The sequence below is a fragment of the Mirounga angustirostris genome, unplaced genomic scaffold, assembly GCF_029215605.1.
Source record: "Mirounga angustirostris isolate CCGP_5_RB_7025 unplaced genomic scaffold, mMirAng1.0.hap1 SCAF_7, whole genome shotgun sequence".
NCBI lineage: Eukaryota > Metazoa > Chordata > Mammalia > Carnivora > Phocidae > Mirounga > Mirounga angustirostris.
Window position 1 is genome coordinate 59,878,004 of NW_026991715.1, and position 20,479 is coordinate 59,898,482.

Consider the following 20,479-nt stretch of genomic DNA (forward strand, 5'->3'; position numbering starts at 1 on the left):
CCTCACATATTTACCTTTTTCTTTTGTTGTTGAGAACTCTTAAGATCTACCCTCTTGGGGCACCTGGGTGGCTCAGTTGTTAAGCATCTGCCTTCGGCTCAGGTCATGATCCCAGGGTCCTGGGATTGAGTCCCACATCGGGCTCCCTGCTTAGTGGGAAGCCTGCTTCTCCCTCTCCCCCTGCTTGTGTTCCCTCACTCACTGTCTGTCTCTCGCTGTCAAAATAAATAAATATTAAAAAAAAAAAAGATCTACCCTCTTAGCAAATTTCAGTTATATAGTACAGTATTATCAACTATAGTCATTATACACTACATTAGATCCTCAGACCTTCCTGCTTTTATAACTAAAAGTTCATACCTTTTAATCAGTATCTACCCATTTCCCCCATCCCCTGGCAACCACCATTCTACATTGTTTCTATGAGTTCAACTTTTTTTTTTTTAAGATACCCATAGAAGTGATACCATTATTTGTCATTCTCTATCTGGCTTATTCCATTTAGCATAATGCTCTCTCAAATTCATGCATATAGTCCCAAATGGCAGAATTTCCTTCTAAGGCTGAGTAGTACTCTGTTGTATATAAACCATTCTTTTCATTGTTGGCCATTTAGATTGTTTCCATACCTTGGCTGTTGTGAATAATGCTGCAATGAACATAGGATTACAGATGTTTCAGATAATGATTCTGTTATCTTTGGATAAATGGCCTGAAGTAGATTTGCTAGATCATATGGTAGTTATATTTTTAATTTGTTGAGGAACCTCCATACTGTTATCCATAGTGGCTGCATCAATTTACATTCCCACCAACAGTGCACAGCTCTTTATCCTTGTCAACACTTGTTATTTCTTATTTTTTTGATAATAGCCATTTTAACAGGTGAGAGGTGATAAATGATTGTGGCTTTAATTTGCATTTCCCTGATGATTAGTGATGTTGAGCACCTTTTCATCTACCTGTTGGTCATCTGTGTGTCTTTGGAAAAATGTCTATTTAGATTTTTTTTTTAATATTTATTTGACAGTGTGTGAGAGAGCACAAGCAGGGGGAGCAGCAGAGGAAGAGTGGAATTATTTTCTTAATTTTTTTGGATTGTTTGTTGTAAGTAGTTGGAAATACAATGGGATTTTGTATATTGATCTTGTATCCTTCTACCTTGCTAAACTCCTTCATCAAGTCTAGTCTTGAGATTTTCTGTGTATGTAGGATTATGTCATATGCAAATAAAAGGTTTTGTGTTTTCCTTTCCACACTGGATATCTATGGTCAATGTACCTTTCTTTCCTTCCTTTTGTTGATTGTACTTCTAGTAAAATGGGAGTAGAAGTAGAAAGAGTGACATTTATGGCTTTGTTCTCCTTTTTAGGGGGAGAGCATTCTTATTAAGTATGATGTTAGTGCTAGAGTTTTTTATAGTTGCCTTTTATTGGTTTGAGGATCATCTCCTTTATTTCTACTTTGTTGAGAATTTTTAATCATGAATGGTAGTGTATTTTTCCAGATGTTTTTTCTGTGTCTGTTGAGATAATCATGTGGTTTTGTTCCTTTATTAATATGGTGCATTACATTGATTATTAGATATTAAACCAACCTTGCATTTGTGGGATAAGTCCTATTTGGTCCTGTGAATCCCTTCTGACAGCTGCAGTGAAGGTGCTGATTTTCATGCTTTACCTTATTGTGGTTGAAATGTCATGCCAGGGTAGTATAGGGAAGGGAACAGTTCCAGGTGAGAATGCTACAGACTCATGCTGTTCTTAACCAAAGTTTCAGTTTTTGTGAATAAAACTGTTTCTCAGTTATATGTCAAGGTATTGAAATGGTGGTTTTTTTCTTTTATCCAACTTTTTTTAAATTTTTATTTTTTGAGGAGAGGATTTGTTGACTTTGTCACTCTCTCATGCTGGAAGTGAATTTCTGTTTCTTGATTTTTAAGTTTCAGGTGTCCACTCATTTCCTGCTATGCATAATGATATTTCAACTTTTCCATAGCTTGTATGGTCCCCCTTTCACCTCCTTATATTCACCCTATCTCCCCACAGTCCTTCCATTACATGTAAGATAATTTTAGGTTAGGTTAATATTTGACATTTTGGTCTCTTTTTTACACACACACACACACACGCGCACATCTTTTTCTGAATCTTTGCATATTTCCTGGCATAATTGAAAAACAATGCTCATTAGCATTGTTTTTGTCACATTGTCACATCCAAGAGATACATTAGGTGCTCTCTTTCATCATCTGCCTCCCCACCCCTGCCACAAAGACATCCCTCTTAAGAGTTCTTGTTCATCCTCCCCTCATTTGAACTGGCTGGTTTCTATATTATGCTGTATTTTCTTTTCTTTGTCTTCAGTGTTATAGTCCTATATACCAGGGTCCTGTCTCACATCTTTCCATCTGTCTCTTTCTCCCTGTTTCCCCCTCCCTCCCCCTCTCTCTCTGTCTGTCTCTCTCTCTATTTACTCTGTTATTTATTTATTTATTTTTTGGCACATCTTCATCAGAGAAAAGGGTATAAGAAAGAGTGTTCTTTTTTGAGTCTTAGCACTTCTGGAAGAGCTTATTTATTACCACACATTCCGCTTATAGTTTGATTGGATATAGGTTGGAAATTATAGCCCTCAGAATTTTGAAAGCATCATTCTCTTGGCTTTTAGTATCATTATTTCTGTCAAGAAATCTGATACCGTTCTCATTGTTAATCTTTTCATGCGGTTCATTTTCTTTTTTCCTTTTCTTGGAAGTATCTAAGATTTTCTCTTTATCCCTGGTATGCTGCAACTTAATGAAAATGGGTCTTGGTGAAGGTATCTTTTTCATTTATTACACTGGTCACTCTCTGAACCCCTTTACTCTGGAGGCTTAGATCCTTAAATTCTGGGAACATTTATTGTATGGTTTCATTGATTATTTTTTTCCTTTCTGTTTTCTTTGTGTTCTTTTTAATAAAATACCTTGTTAATCAAATATTGGGAATCTAATGTTCTTATCTTTTTTCTTGTATTTTCCATCCTTTTGTCTTATTCTGTTTTCTAGAAGTTTTTTTAAGAATCAAGATGACATTAATCTTCTGAATACCAACACTGAAAACTAGAAGACAGTTTAATAGTGCTGTTAATTTGAAGGAAATATAATTTCTAAGCTGGAATTACATAAACTATCAAATTAATGGTCAGATAAGATGGACAACAGAATTTCACAAAGTATGCCTTTCCTGTATCATTTCTCAAGACTCTACTAGAATAGATGATCCCTGCCAAAATGAGAGAGTAAACCATGAAAAAGGAAAACATGGGGTCCAGAAAACAGGATTTCTAGTACAAGAGAGAGGTCTAGTTTATTCCCAAGATAAAGTTGAAGAGAGGTCTCAAGATAGAAGTTGGTGGCCATCCCTGGGCTTTATCAATTTAGATTTGAGCTGATCAGAAGATTTTAAGAGAAACATTTTCAAGAAGATAAGATTGATAGAATTTTTAATAAATTTGAATGTGTTAAGAGCAGATTTTCACAAATTAAGGGGAGATTAGTGATCAATTACTGATGAGTATGTGTATATATATATAAAAAAGATGTAACTCTAGGAAAATCTAGAATGGCTGTGCAGAGTAGAAATTTATATTTCTTGTCTCAGCTGTGAATAACATTTACATAGTCATAAAAAGTGAGCAGTACTACTCATCTGACCAAAATTATAGCTGTATTTGGAAGATGGAAACAAAGTGTCTCTGTGCAGGGTGGGGCTAGAGGTAGGGAAGAAGGATTTAAAGGAAAGCAAAATCCTTATTTCTGGAATAGTAAGTTGCTATTTAATGTTCAAAAGAAAAATCAAGTAGTAGTAATATAAATACAATGCTCAAGGTTGTGGAGATAAGTATCTAAATAGTTAAGAATTAAAAATGGTTACATCTGAAGAATGGCAATGGGTTGTGGAAGAATTGTGGGTGGAAGATAACTCATTTTTTGAAATAACCATGTAGACTTTTTGACTCTTTAAACTATTACACATATAACCTCAAATTATAAAAAAAAAACTTAAAAAAATATGCACTATGAAGTGAATTGAAGTTCTTTGAGTGTGAGTAGGACCTTTGAGTAGCCTCTGTAAAGTAGAATGATATAGCTGAACCATTCCATTCACATGCTGCCTCTGTTGGTAGGTATTTTTGTTTTGTTTTTCTCTTGCAGTGATGTATTTTCCTTAGAAACAAATGTTTCAGAGTGCTGTTATTTTACTCTCTAACATGAGATTAATCGGGCTACTGTTGTTTTCAGAGTTGTGTGAAAAGGAGACTGGGTATCCTCAGACTATGAATGTTCACTGAATTTCTGTTTTTGGTATGACTGAGGTTCTGATTCTTGGTTTCAGATTCTGGTGTCTTGGTTTCGGATTCCCTTTGGTTCAGTTTCTCCAGGAGGTAGGTGTCCAGTCTTCTGCCTTGGTTATAGAATGGCATTTGCCCTTAGAATGGGGGGCAAGGATCTGAAGTCAAATTGCTTTTTATATAGACTTTCAGCCAGTCTTCGGGTCTTTACCCCTGCTTGCATGTTACTTTGTAGAGATAGCTTTTGTTTCTAATTTTTTAGGTTTTCTTAGGTTAACACTTTTTCAGACAGTTTGTTTCTTAACTTTCTCTATTGTTGACTTGAATTTCAGTTTTGTTTGTTGATCAGTTACTACTTGCCTGTCTCCTTTCCAGCTTACAAAATTTTGTTACCATCATCTTCTCTTTGTTTTTGTTTCTGTGGTTTTATACATTAAAAAAAAAAAACCCAGAAACAAAATTATTTACTGTCATTTTAGTGGCACTTTGAGAGAGAGTAGAGGTAAACTTGTCTGTTTAACTGGAGATCGAGGTATATTTTTAATTTTTTATTAATGGATTTTATTTTTTAGAGCAATTTTAAGTTAACCAAATTGGGAATAAGGTGCAGAGATTTCCCATATACCTCTTGCTCCCACATATGCATAGCTGTCTCTGTTACCTGTATCACCATTGGAGTGGTACATTTGTTAAAATTGATAGACTGACATTGACACATTATTATCACTTGAAGACTGTATTTCATATTAGGGTTCACTCTTGATGTTGTCCCTTTTAGAGTTTGAATAAATAGAATAACATATGTATCCACTATGTATATAGTTTCATACAGAGTAATTTCTCTGCCATAAAAATCCTATGTGTTTTGCCTTTTCATCCTTTCCTCCACCAACCCCTGGCAACTACTGATCTTTTTATTATCTCCATCGTTTTGTCTTCTCCAGAAGGTCCTGTTGTTGGAGTCATGCAGTATGTAGACTTTTCATATTGGCCTCTATTAGAAATGTCATCTGTGTCTTTTCATGGCTTGATAACTGATTTCTTTTTAGTGTTCAATGAATTCCTTTGGATGCACAACGGCTTATTTACTCATTCAGTTACTGAAAGGCATCTTCATTGCTTTGTTCTTTTTGGCAATTATGAATAAAATTGCTGTCAACATTTGTGTGCAGGTTTTTGTGTTGATACAAGTTTTCAACTCCTTCAAGTAAGGAAATCTATGGAAAAGTTGGGAAAAACTGACATCTAGACAGTATTGACTCTTCTATCCTTGAACATGGACTGTATCTCCATTTATTTCCTTGATTTCTCTTATCAGAGTTTGTAATTTTCCTCATATAGATCTTGTACATACTTTGTTAGATTTATACCTGCGTATTTCATTTGTTGGGTGGTATTGTAAATGGTATTGTGTTTTTAACTTCAAATTCCACTTGTTCATTGCCGCTATGTGGTGGAGCAATTGATTTTTGTATATTAACATTGTATCCTGCCACTTTGCATTAATTGCTTATGAGTTCAGGAGGTTTTGTTGATTCTTTCATATTTTCTATGTAGATGATCATGTTATCTGCAAACAAAGATAGTTTAATTCCTTCTTTCTCAGTCTTTATACCTTTTGTTTGTTTTTCTTGTCCTAGTGCATTAACTTGGACTTTCAGTTTGATTTTGACACACTGTGGTAAGGGGTTCTCTTGCCTTGTTCCTCATCTTAGAGAGTGAGCTTCCCAGTTCCTCACCATGAAGTGTGATGTTAGCTGTAGGTTTTTGTAGATAATTCACTAAGAGTTTATATCATGAATGAGTGTTGGATTTTGTCAAATGCTTTTTCTCAATCTGTTGATTCCTAGAGTCTACAGTATGCATTTACAACTAATCCACATTCACTTTTAAGTAACATATACCACTTCTTGGGAGTATTTTATAATATCAAAATAATCCTAATATCTTCCTCCTTTCCTTTTTATAATTGTTGTCATTCTTGTCACTTATATGTAAGCATTTATCTACACATAGATAAGCCTTTTTCCTTCATTTACTCCTTCTCCGATGCTCTTCCTTTAGGTGGATCTTTTTCTGACATATTATTTTCCTTCTCTCTGTAAAACTTCTTTTAATATTTCTTGCAAGGGCGGTCTGCTAGCAACAAATACCTTCAATTTTTGTTTGTTGTTTTATATCATTTTTTTCTCCTTTGCTTTTGAGGAATAATTTTACAGGGTTCAGAATTCTAGGTTGGTAGCTTTTTTTTTCTCTCAACACTAAATATTTTACTGAACTGTCTACTTCTTTGCATGATTTCTGAGGAGATATTGGATGTAATTATTACCTTTGTTTCTCTATAGCTGATGTGTTTTTTTCCTCTGGCTTTTTTCAAGATTTTTTCTTTATCTTTGAGTTTTTTGGTTTGAATATAATTTGCCTTGATGCACTTCTGTTTGGTGTTCTCTGAGCTTCCTGGATCTGTTATTTGGTAATTGACATTAATTGGGGGAAATTCTTAGTCATAATTGTTTGTAATATTCTCTCCTTTATTTTTTCTTCTGGCATTCCTGTTTTGTATATTTTACAACTTTTATAGTTGTCCCATAATCCTTGGATATCCTTTAATTTTTTTTATTTTTTTATTTTTTATTTATTTTTTAAAGATTTTATTTATTTATTTGAGAGAGAATGAGACAGAGCACATGAGAGGGGGGAGGGTCAGAGGGAGAAGCAGACTCCCCGCCGAGCAGGGAGCCCGATGCGGGACTCGATCCAGGGACTCCAGGATCATGACCTGAGCTGAAGGCAGTCACTTAACCAACTGAGCCACCCAGGCGCCCTCCTTTAATTTTTTTAAAAGTCTTTTTCTCTTTGCTTTTTATTTTTGGAGGTTGTTGTCAAGATGTCCTCAGGCTCACATTCTTTCCTCAACCATGTCCAGTCTACTAATAAGCCCATCAAAGGCAATCTTTATTTCTGCTACAGTGGTTTAGACGTTGAGCATTTCTGCTTGCTCTTTCTTCGTTTCTCCATCTCTCTCCATCTCTCTGCTTACTTATATTGCTAATTTCATCTTGCATGCTGTCTACTTTATACATTGGAGGCCTATGCAACTAATCATTGTGAAATTTCTGCTGTGGTAATTCCAACATCGCAGCCATATCTGAGCTTCCTGTCTCCTCAAACTGTATTTTTTGCATTTTCATATACTTTGTAATTTTTACTTGCTAGCTAGACTTGATGTACTAGGTAAAAGGAACTGCTGTAAATTTGCCTTTAGTAATATGACTTAGGGTTGTGGGGGATTTTTTAGATTTTATTTATTTCACAGAGAGAGACACAACAAGAGAGGGAACACAAGCAGGGGGAGTGGGAGAGGGAGAAGCAGGCTTCCCGCTGAGCAGGATGCGGGGCTTGATCCCAGGACCCCGGGATCATGACCTGAGCCGAAGGCAGACGCGTAAATCGACTGAGCCACCCAGGCGCCCCAAATCTCTCTCTTTTAATTAGTGTGCTTATGTCCTTTACATTACTTGATCTGGTTGGATTAAAATCTCTCTTTTTATGAGCTGTTTTCTATTCCAACTGTTCTTTGTTTCTTTTTCATTTTGCCTTCTTTGGGATTATTTTTAAAACATTTTATGGTTTCATGTTTTTTCATTGTTTCTACCTTTTACCAACATCTTTTTTGAGTGATGACTGAGTTTTTATAATATACATCTTTAATCTGAATCTGTGTTAAAATAATATTCTTGTTTATGTGTACTGTAAGGACCTTCCAGCAGGATAGTCTCATTTTCTTACTCCATCCTTGGTGCTATTTTTGTTATATAGTTTATTTTTACATACACTAGGGACACATAGTACATCGCTATTGTTCTTGCTGCAGGCAGTCGTTTCTCTGTTAGAAGAATTAAAAATGAGGAAAAATAAATTTTGTATTTATTTGCCTTCATTAATGCCATTTTTTTTGCTCTTCATTTTAAAAAAAATTTCCATCCCTATTTCTTTTTTTTTTTAGCTTTTTTTGTTTTTTTATTATGTTATGGTAGTCATCATTAGTTTTGATGTGGTGATCCACGATCCATTGTTTTCATATAATACCCAGTGCTCCATGCAGTACGTGCCCTCCTTAATACCCATCACCACACTAACCCATCCCCCTTCCCCCCTCCCCTCTAAAACCCTGTTTGTTTTTCAGAGTCCATAGTCTCTCATGGTTCATCTCTCCCTCCGAGTTCCCCCCCTTCATTTTTCCCATCATAATTATTTTGCTAGAAGAATTCCCTTTAATATTTCTTTTTCTTTTTTTTTTTTTAAAATTTATTTGACAGAGAGAGACACAGTGAGAGCAAGAACACAAGCAGGGGGAGTGGGAGAGGAAGAAGCAGGCTTCCCGCAGAGCAGGGAGCCCGATGCGGGGCTCGATCCCAGGACCCTGGGATCATGACCTGAGCCGAAGGCAGACACTTAACGACTGAGCCACCCAGGCGCCCCTCCTTTAATATTTCTTTTAGTACAGGTCTACTGGTAACCAGTTCTCTAGTTTTTGTCTGAAAAAAATCTTTATTTTCCATTCATTTTATTAAAGATACCTTCACTGGGTATAGAATTCTTGCTTCACGGTTTTGTTTATTCAGTACTTGAAACATATCATTTTGTGTTCTGGCTTGTAAACGTTCTAATAAGTCTTCTGTAATTCTTCTTCTTCTTTCTTTCTTTCTTTCTTTTTTTTTTTTTGAATGTGTCTTATGCCCAGTGTGCCCTGGGCATTTTGAATGTGATCGTGTGTGGTGTGCATATGTGTATGTAGTGGTATGTGTCTTGGTTTGTATCCTTAACTGTTCTGTCATGTTCTTGGATCTGTGGTTTGGAGTCTCTTGTTAACTTTGGAAAATTCTCATTTATCATTTTTCAGATAATTTTTTTTTTCCTTCTCTTTCCAGGAATTCTTAGTACACATAATTTGGACTGTTTGATACTGCCCTACATCTTTTGGGTGCTCTATTATTTTTTTCTTCACTCTTTTTTCTCTGCATTTCATTTTGTGTAATTTCTACAAGTTCACCCTTGGCTGTTTTGAGTGTGTTGATGAGCTTGTCAGAGGTATTCTTCTGTCTGCTTTCATGTTTTCTTTTTGCCATGTCTGTTCAGTTATTTCTTACAGCTTATATATATGCTGAGATTCTTCTTTTGTTCATTCATGTTGTCCACCTTTGTGACTTCAGTCTTGAACATATTAATCATAGTTATTTTAAATTCTTTATAGTGCTGACATCCAAGCTGTATCTGAGTTTGTTTCTTTTGATTGCTTTGTCTCTTGTCAGGCCTTCTTGTTGTACAGCCAAAGGATTGGCGACGGTTGTTTATCTTTTCCCTTGAAGGCTTGGAGGTTAAAAGCTTTATAGATAAGGGCAGTCTTGATTATAAACCCGACTGCATTTGCACAAAACAGTAGAGTTAGCCTGTCCCTTCCTCCCTTAAATCCTGGTGCACTCTTCTCTTCCTTACTATTAAATGTCCTTTGTGGCATTCTTTTTTTCTTGAATAGGGCACTTTCATCTGCCTTAAACACCTGTTCTGGCAAATATCTTTTCTTCTCAGTGATTTTCTTAATGGCATCTGCGAGCTTGTCTGCTGTCAGGAAAACTGTTATCTTGATATTTTTTAAGCCAAACCTTTTCCTAAAATTATCAAACCATCCTTTTGCTAGCATTAAATTCTCCAGCTTTAAATCCTTCACCTTCCTTTTGCTTTAAGTTGTCATGTAATGACCTCACTTCTTCTTGATTATGTTAGATAGATACGCCTTTATTATAGCATTCTTGCACCCACATAAAAGCTGCATTTTCAGTATGAGATAAAAAGGCATTTAGCAAAAAATGTAAGGTCTTTGCACCTGCTAGTGTAGATACAGTGATGGCTTCATGAATTTCCTTATGCTGGATTCATTTATCTTGAAATGATGGGCAGCCGCAGCTGCAGACCTCTCAACCTATGGTATGTATTAAGCAATTCAACTTTTTCTTGCAATGTCATGACTTTTCTCTGTTCTTGGAAGCACTTCCAGCATCCCTAGTTTTTATGGGTCTCATGGTGTTATTCAAGGTTTGCTATATTGTACTAAACACAATGAAAAATATGCAAGAATTGTGAGAGATCACTTTTTACTGCAGTATGCAACTTACTAGGGAGATGATCTGCTTACCCAGAGATACTAATATGACATGGTATTTTAAGCAAGTACTGGCAATACTTGAGCTCACCACAATAGCAACAGGAGGTGGGTATGAAACTGTTACAAAACTGTTATATGAAACAGTATGTACTGCCATTAATTTATCATTTGGTACCACATCTTTACACTTGTTTATGTGTCTCTTGACTATAAATGGTGTCATGTACAGTCTAGGTGTTGTATGCATAATATGTGATAACTTTTTATGATAAATTTATTTACTACCATAAAATGTGCAAAATTGTTTAGTATCTACATATAGTTGTGTTCATGACATAACTTTCTCTTTTTTTGATATTTCTAGGCTACATGGTTTGTCTGTGTTTTCAAATTGTTGCATATCTCCAAAAAAAATTACCAGCACATTTATTGAAAAAAATCCATGTATAAGTGGGCCTACACAGTTCAAACCTGTGTTGTTCAACGGTCAAGTGACTTTCAAGTATGCCTTTTATATTCCAGCTGAGATGAGGAAGGTGGTGTTAGCTGTAGAGTTTTAAAATCCCTAGCACTTTACAGTAGTAGAGATTTTCAGTAAATATGAAATAATTTAAGGTTGATGAGACAAATGTTTTTAAAATATCTTTTGATCAGTTAGTTCTAGATTCTTTGTTCTCTTAGCTGGTTATTTTGCACACACCTGATAATAAAAGAAAACACAAGGTGAGTAGCATTGTTCCTTGAATGGCAAAAACAGGTAGGTAAGAAACATTTATATATGGTATAGTTAAGAGTAGTTTAGATATAGAACAGAGCAGAATGATACATGTGCATATATTTACTTACATATATATAGATAAATATATGTAATGTATCTGTAACATACATAATTTATATTAAAATAAGTAAAACCCCTTTAATAAGAAATTCAAGGTGAATTGATATTGGTGATAAAGTTTTTAGTTTATTTAATAAGAGTTATTTGTTTTCAGTAATATTCCATGAGATATATTATTTTTCTCTATGGCATTTTACTATATGTAAGAAGCAGTACATACTTACTAACTTGCAATATGAAATTAAGATAGTTGATTTAGAATTTAAATATATGTGAACATTTAAGGAAATAGTTGAGGGGATAAAAGGATATTTCAAAGTAGATTAAGTAATTAGGAAACTTGTTGTGTGGAAATAATAGGATTATAGATATTAAGTTGTTTAAATGGTTGACTCCTGGCTGATTTTAGCTGTTTATGCTTTCTAAATTGAAGGCAATTCAGCTGTGAGATTTTAGTTGTTAGGTAAATTTTTGCTTAATCAAGTAAAAGTTTTAGTAAATTTCAGTCCTTGTTTTCTGATAAGTTACAAAAGTATTTTTTCAGTCGTAACCGCCTCGACTCTTCTTAAAAGGGAGTATTTTTAAAGAACTAAATTATTACGAATGGAAAGAAAATTTATAATCTTCCCCTATATACAAAACACTACATTGAGCATTTGAAGTTAATTTAGAGAGTGGTATCCTATTGATACATAATTGGCTTTCTTGGGCAAAATGGATGTGAAATAATAGCCTAGGGATAGATTTATCCCATGGTTAAAAACATTAGCTTCACAGATACACAGGCGAGTCTCAGCATTTCTATTACCAGCTCTGCATTTGGATCACTTAACCTCTCTAAATCTGTTTATACATCAGTAAAATGGAGTCAGTATTATTGCCTACCTCACAGCGGGTATTGTAAACATTAAATGGATAATGCATGTGTTTGCCTTGGTCACTGACACATAATGTTCAATAAATGTTAGCTATTATTACAAAATACAGAGTCAGGTGTAGAGGATAGAGTGTTAAGTGTAGAGGTTATAGACCTTGAACCCAGGTCTAGGTTTAAAATTTCATTACATGTGAACCTTTTATTATGCATCTCTGCTTTAGGCATAGCATAGATGGGAGGAAGACAAAGTCTAGAGTCCTGTGCTTTTTCATTTAGACTAATCTAGTGAGTGGTTTTTTAATGGTTTTTATGTCACAGACTCCATTATGAATCTAAAATTTTTGAGTCCTCTTTTTAAGAAAAATACACACATGCAAAATTTTATGCACAATCTGGGTGGGTTCGTGCTGTTTCTTTTTAAAGCTATCTGTGGAACACCTGTTCTTGGAGAAAGAATTGATTTCAGCACAAAATTATTAGAAGGAAGATGGGGTTGCATCCCAAAGTAACTAAGACAAGGAAAGTAGCTGTACTTTGTAGTTTCCTTTTATTGTAATGTCTTTACATCAGTAAGAATTTTATGTATTACTTTGTTCTCTTAGTAGTAGTGAAGTTACCAGCCATGTCCCAGAAGTGCTCAGGATCTTGTCAGAGGCCAAATATCACTTGTGTAAGCAGAATAGCCTGTGAACAAAACCGTTTTAGTGTAGTATTGTACTAGTGCAGTAGAGGTACCAACAAGTAACATTTATTGATTACTTACTATGTGCCGATACATTTCCTGCTAAGCTCTTTATATCTGTTTCATTCATATAAAAGTAGATTCTACTGTTACTCCCATTTTGTAAATAGAAAATCTCAGATTTAGGCTTAGATTTTGCTTGAAGTTGCACAACTTTTAATGGGAGACTTTTGGATTCAAACCCAAGTCTGTCTATAAAGCTACATGCTCTTAACTACTATGCCAAGTTACCGAACGTATAATGTTTATTAGTATTTTACTTAAGTTGTGCTGCGCTCCGGTATCATGGGAGCTTCCTTATACATTTTACAAATGTAAAATTTTTGTTAGCTCTTTTGAAATGATAAGATACCTTTTCTTCTCTGCTTCCCCAAACTGTAGTTGTAATTAATATCTCTGATACTGATAGGTAATGTGAAATATACTTTTAAGATCATATAAATCTATTTCTGAGAACTTATTATGAAAATTTAGGGGAGAATTTTTTTGTTTTAAGGTGTTGTAAACAGGGCACCTGGGTGGCCCAGTTGGTTAAGCATCTGACTTCTGATTTTGGCTCAGATCATGATCTCAGGGTTGTGAAATTGAGCCCTATGTGGGGCTCTGCACTGGGTGTGGAGCCTGCTTAAGATTCTCTTTCTCTGGGGCCTCTGGGTGGCTCAGTTCATTGAGTGTCTGGCTCTTGGCTTCGGCTCAGGTTGTGATCTCCTGGGTTGTGGGATTGAGCCTTGTGGTTGGGCTCTACACTCAGTGGGGAGTCTGCTTGAGATTCTCTTCTCTCCCTCTGCCCCTCCCCTGCTCGCGTGCTCTCTTTCTCTCAAATAAATAAATCTTAAAAAAAAAAAAAGTAGGTTGTAACTTGGCAGTATATTATTTGAAGACACTAAGGCAAATCCAACTGGCTTATTTGAGATTCAGTTTTCTAGTAGACTTTGATCTGGAAGAGCTAGGATGACAAGTAGTAGAAAGCTTTTATTATTGATTGATTGATTCTGATGAGGAAATAGATTACGTAGGTGGGTTTATTATGAAAACATATTCACAGTACCATAAATACTTGATTGTAAACGAGGCAGATTACGATTTAAAACTGCTTAGCTTAAATTAGTTGATAATAGTTTTTTCAAGTATATTTGTATTTTTTCTTCTTTGGCTTGAAATAGCTATATACAAGCTGGATTATTTAAAGTTTATTTCCTAATCTTTACCTATATACAAGACCTACCCCTTTTGGTTCTGGATGCCAGCAGAAGTCCTTCTACACCCCTGATGATGTTTTTTTCTCCTGGACTCCTCATTTTGGCTCTATCCCTTTACAACCCTTCACCAGTCTTCTTGCAGCCTTACCTGGCTTTTCCCTCAAGCATCTCAAATGAACTTGATATTCATGTGATGTTGTATTGGTCAAATTTGTTAATTTACACTTTACAGAGTTTTCCTCTCTTCTGTATATGGGAAGTTATTTATACTTAATATACTTCTTAACACTGTGATTAGCTCAGTTTTTTGCATATAAATTTTTAATAACTTTTAGGTTTTTGGCAGGGAATATAACCCCATATTGTAAAATTGTTTTCACAGGATAGTCAGATCCATATTTTTATGTCACTTTGATATAAAGAGCTATATTTTCAGTGACTTCTTGTTTAGTTAAAAATGAGGCAACCTGGGGCACCTGGGTGGCTCAGTGGATTGAGTGTCTGCCTCTTGATTTCAGCTCAGGTTGTGATCTCAGGGTTGTGGGATCGAGCCCCACATCACATCGGGCTCTGTGCTCAGCAGGGAGTCTGCTTGGGATTCTCTCTCTCTCCCTCTCCCTCCCCCTCTGCCCCTTCCCCTACTCTCACTTTCTCTCACTTGCTTTCCCTCTCTCTCTCTCTTAAATAAATAAATCTTCTTTAAAAATGAGGCAACCTTTTTAAAATTTGAATTTGACTAATTTTGCATTTTTAATAATTTGAATAGATTATATAGAAGATTTGTGTACTCTTAGAGGTAAGAGTTCAGGTAGTTGACTAATTATATGGAGTTTATATCTCAGAGAAATTTGAAGTGTTTTAAAATTATCATTTATATTTACATGGTAGGTGTATAGTGAAATGAATTTTACTGTCTCCTTGTCCACAAACAGAAAAATTGGTTAATCACATAAAGTAAAGAAGATATATTGAGAAAGGTTTCTAGCCTGTTCAAAAAAACAGAAGTAGACCAAACGGGTTTCAAAGACTTTGGGGTTTCTATTTGATCAGTTTAGTAAGCTAACTTTACATTTATATGTACTAACTGTACGTATAAAAGAGGAAGGTGAACCAATTTTAACATTCTTCAATTTGTATCTGAAAGCAATATTTTAGAAATATTTGCTTTTTAGTAGGACTTCCTTAGTAGGACTTGAAAACATATTCTGTATTTTCTAATAGATTTCTTAACTAGAGGCTGTTATTAGGCAATTGCCGCTTCTAGAATATATCTGTGAGTTTGGAACAAAGAAAGATCCTTCTTTGGGAACTGAAGCAGCTTTTGTGAAGCCTTTAGACATTATGTAGGAAGCTCTTATTCAGAGTATATATTCCCTTTATAATTTTAACCATTTTGATAATATGGTTTCTTGGTAAACAGGTAATGAAGTAAAACTCAAACAAGAAAAAGAATTCTAAGTTAGGATCTTTTTCTACTAAAGGGATAGGGAAATAGAAATATATTTTAGCAGTACCTATTTGAAAAGAGTAAAAAAATTGATTAAAAGTGGTATTTGTTTACCAAGTTTTAGCCTGGAGAAATGAAGCGTACATGGGATTTCTATTTGTTTTTTTTTTTTTTTTTAAAGATTTTATTTATTTATTTGAGACAGAGAGCATGAGAGGGAGGAGGGTCAGAGGGAGAAGCAGACTCCCCGCCGAGCAGGGAGCCCGATGCGGGACTCGATCCCGGGACTCCAGGATCATGACCTGAGCCGAAGGCAGTCACTTAACCAACTGAGCCACCCAGGCGCCCTTCTATTTGTTATTAATAAAAATAGCAATATTGTGAACTTTTTGTTGCTTGTTTGTTTTTTGTTGGTTGAGTTTTCTAAGTTTTATGGTCAGTAAGTAATACCAACTTTGGTGTAATATATTACTAATAAATTACTGTGAAAGGTGGAACCATTTGATTTAAATCTAATATAGAAAAAACATTCATGAACCACTAAAATCTGCTTTTTTGCACTTTGGAGAAATGGCTGATTCTAAAGCAAGGAAAATACTAAATAAGCAGAGATCAGGTACTTAAGCAAATAGAATCTAAAAGGCTAAAGCTGGAATAGTTTTAGCAACAAAATAATGATAGTGTTTAATTTTAACCTAAAGAATGAAATAAATATCCATGAGTCCATACTGATAGGAAAAAATGATGAATAAACAGATGGAGCTGAAAGGACAAATCTTACATACAGAATTCCAAATAATAATTGTGGATTCTTCTCTTTCTAAGGGTTAGAGCTTAACTGTCCTCTATTTTAGTGTGGGGTAGACTTAGTGATTCATCTTAAAAGCTGAGTGCATGTTTGCCAGGCAGGAAAGAGGACTGTATTGGGCATTTTAGACACAGTGTAAATAAAAGCATTGAAATAGCAAGACATATTCTTCCAGTCTATTATGAAGATACACACACACAAACACTGGGTTACATTATTTGAACTTCATCCTGTTCTTGGTGGATCATACATTAGAAGATATAAGCATCAACTAAGGAACCTTCCTGTAAAGACAGTTTTACAATATGACATGGAGGTGGATCTTGAAATAAGAGACTGAGAAGCAGTCTAGATTTGAGGAGAAACAAAAGTAGAAGTGGGTAATATTATAGAAGCCAAGGTCAAAGAGTGTTTAAGGAAGATCTTTAGTGTCAGATTCCATTAAAAAAAAATAGAGACTTGAGAAATTTGGTTTGGAAATTCATAGATTGCCCATGATTTTGAAGTACCTCTGGAGGAATAGATGAGGAAAGGCCAAGTTACAGTGGGTTGAGAAGTGAATGAGAAGAGGGAAGTAGAGGAAATCAAGACTTACTGAAGGGAAAGAGGGAGATCAAGTAGGTGGAAGTTTAGCAGGGGAGATAGGGTTAAAAGAAGGCTAGTTGAAGATGAGAACTATGTGTTTATACACTGGGAAAGATCCTAGTCGAAGAACTGAAGACACAAGCTAGGAGAGAAGATAAGTAACTACATAAATAGAGTGCTCCAGAGGAACTAGAATGATGGACTGAAGATTTTTATGCAAGTGTTAATTTTGAAATGAGTGATACTTCCTCCTCACAGATAAGCAATAAGGAGGATTGGTGGTATATATAAACTTTGAAAATCATTATATGGAGAAGAAAGTTGAGGTTTTCGTCTCTGGTGAAGAAAACAGTTTTATGTTGAGACTGAGAAAGTTGAAATGTTAAGGGCCTTGAAAAATGTGTTTTGGGGTTGGAATGGTCACTGTGATGAAAAGAAAATGGAGTAAATTTGGGATGGTTGAAAATCTTGCCAAACAAATCAAATCCAATAATATGTTAAAAGGATACCATGTCATAATCAAGTGGGTAGAACTTTTCCAGGAATTCAAGGCTGGTTTAACATTTAAAATTAATTAGCATAATTCACCATATTATATGATTATCTTGATGTAGAAGCATTTGACAAAGTACAGTACTCAGTCACTCATGATGAAAATATTCAGTAAACTTAGAAAAAAGAGAACTTTAGCAGGGCACCTGGGTGGCACAGTTGGTTAAGTGACTCTTGTTTTTGGCTGAGGTTGTGATCTCAGGGTTGTGGCATCGAGCTCTGTATCGGACTCTGCACTCAGGGTAGAGTCCGCTTGAGACTCTCTCTCCCTCTCCTTCTGCTCCCTGCCCCACCCCCCCGTGTGTGCTCTCTATCCCTTTCTCTAAAATAAATAAATAAATCTTAAAAAAAAAAAAAAGAACTTTCTCCACTTGGTCAAGAGCATCTATGAAAAACTGTAACAGCTAACACCATACTTAATGGTGAAAGACTAAATCTTTCTACCAAGATCAAGAACAAGATAAAGATGTTCATTCTCAACACTTCCATAAAACATTGTTGTGGAAGTTCTGTCCAATATAAACAGGCAAGAAAAAGAAAGAAAAGCATCCAGATTAGAAAGGAAGAAGTAAAACTGTCTTTATTTGCAGATCATTTGGTCATTTGTGTAGAAAATATAAATGGAGACATATACTTTGTTAATGGTTGGGAAGACTTGATGTTATTGTGGTGTGAATTCTCTCAAAATGGATCTGTAAATGCAATGCAATTTCAATAAAAACCCCAGCATGATGTTTTATAGAATGAAACAAGGTGATTCTAAAAGGCATATAGAAATGTAAAAGCCTAGAATAACCAAAACAACTTTGAAAAAGGACAAGAAATTTGGAGAGCTAACATTACTTAATTTGAAGACTTAATAGGAAACCCTTGAAAGACACTCTGCAAAGAATGAAAAGATAAACCAGAGACTGGGAGAACAATCCTGCCAAACATGTATTTGATAAAGGACTGGTACATGCAAATGCACAAAACCTAACAGAGGAAAAAACAGTTAAAACCTTGGGAAAAGATTTTAACAGTCCACCACAGAAGATAGATGGATGGCAAAAGGCAATGAAAAAGAGCTTAATGTTAGCTATTAGGAAAATGCAAATTCAAACCAAAAGAGATAGTTATTATATACCTACTAGAATGGCTAAAATTTAAAGGATTGACCATACTCAAGTGTTGGTGATATGTGGAGGAACTGGCATACTCCTACAGTGCCACTGGGACCATAAAATAGAATAACTCCTTTGGAAAACAGTTTGGCAGTTTCTTAAAAGGTTAAACATATACCTATCATGTGATCTAGCCATTCTACTTTTAGGTAGTTACCCAAGAGAAAAGGAAATTTATGTTCATGTGAAGACTTATACATGGATGTTAATAGCCTCTTTATTTGTAATAGTAAAACACTAGAAACTATCTAAAAGTCTATCAGTAGGTGAATGAATTGACAGACTGTGGTGTATCTGCACAGTGAAGTGCTACTCAGTGAAAAGGAATGAACTCTTGATGCGTGCAACAAAACGAGTGAATCTCAAAATAATTGTGCTGAGTGAAAGAAAGCAGACAAAGTATATACTGTATGATCTCATTTATTTAAAATTCTAAAATATGAAAACTATAGTGACAGAAAGCAGTGGGTGGGATGAAGAGGGAGGGATTATCAAGGTTCACAAGGAGACTTTTGGGGAATGCTTACTATTTTGATTGAAATAGATGCATGGGTATATACATATGTCAGACCATATCAAATTGTGTATTTAAAATTTGCAGTTTATAATGGGGCGCCTGGGTGGCTCAGTCGGTAAGTGTCTGCCTTCGGCTCAGGTCATGATCCCGGGGTCCTGGGATCGAGTCCCACATCGGGCTCCCTGCTCGGTGGGGAATCTGCTTCTCCCTCTCCCTCTTCCTGCCACTCTGCCTACTTGTGCTCTATCTCTCAGTCAAATAAATAAAAAAATCTTTAAAAAAAAATAGTTGCAGTTTATTGTATGTTAATTAAATTCAACAAAAGTCTTTAATAATTTAAAAGGAAACAAAAACTTTTTTGCCAAGATGTTTGTGATACAGTTGAAAAGTGAAAGGACAAAAAATGAGTTAAAATGTCATCGAGTATTTGGAAAAAGGGTTCACATACATTATCTTGGTAGCCTTAAGTAGTTGCCAGTGGTATTTTTATTTCTCAGTGTTTGATTGTCTTTCTTCATGTGAATTGTGAATATAAAGGTATTGAGAAAAATGACACTTTACTCTTCTTTCTCTCCCCCCCCCTTTTTTTTTTTTAAAGGAGTGACAGTTCATTCAGATTCTTTGTATTCTTCTTCGTCTATATTTGTCAGTTTGCTGTTCATGTACTCCAAGCTGCAGGATTTCATAATTGGGGCAACTGGTAAGTCATTTACTTTAATTACTCTAGTTTTAATCTGTTTATCTAGTATCTCTACATAATTTTGTCTTCCTAAAAATAGTTAACATAGAAAAGACAGATTAGCAAAAGTAAACAAATGCAAAAATAGTAAAAAATGCAATTTAAAAAATGTCAAAGGCATGTAACCTTTGGGCAAACCATTCTACTGAAAATTATGTTGCCATTTTTTAAAAACAGCATATTATATCTAGTTTAAAAATGTGTATATAAAGGGCACTAAGAGGAAGAGTAAAAAGGATACTGAGGAGTGTCAAATACCTGGGCCAAAGATTGTGGAAGGGAGAGAAAAGAACTTCTAGGACTTTAAGGAAAAGGGTATCTATTATGTGTAAAGCACTATTTTAGGTATAGAGACATATGTTTCCATACACACACAAATACACACATATGCACATGGACACTTACCTTTGAAAAATGGGATCCCTGCAATGCTCACTCTGTGGGAGACTCTCAGAAACTGAAACTAAATTATTTAGACTCAGGCTAGGAGATAATGGCAGATGGGTATGGCTCT

The 20,479-nt window shown here is 35.1% G+C and overlaps 1 protein-coding gene across 2 annotated transcripts in view; it reads left to right on the forward strand.

The window, feature by feature from the left end:
• The window catches only part of SCAMP1 (secretory carrier membrane protein 1), a 123,984-nt gene that overhangs the window by 75,438 nt on the left and 28,067 nt on the right, over window positions 1-20,479 (forward strand). For both annotated transcript variants that reach the window (XM_064596281.1, XM_045897012.3), the window contains one exon: window positions 19,825-19,926. In XM_064596281.1, coding sequence (XP_064452351.1) covers window positions 19,825-19,926 — 102 coding nt within the window. The remainder of the gene's footprint in view (window positions 1-19,824; window positions 19,927-20,479) is intronic.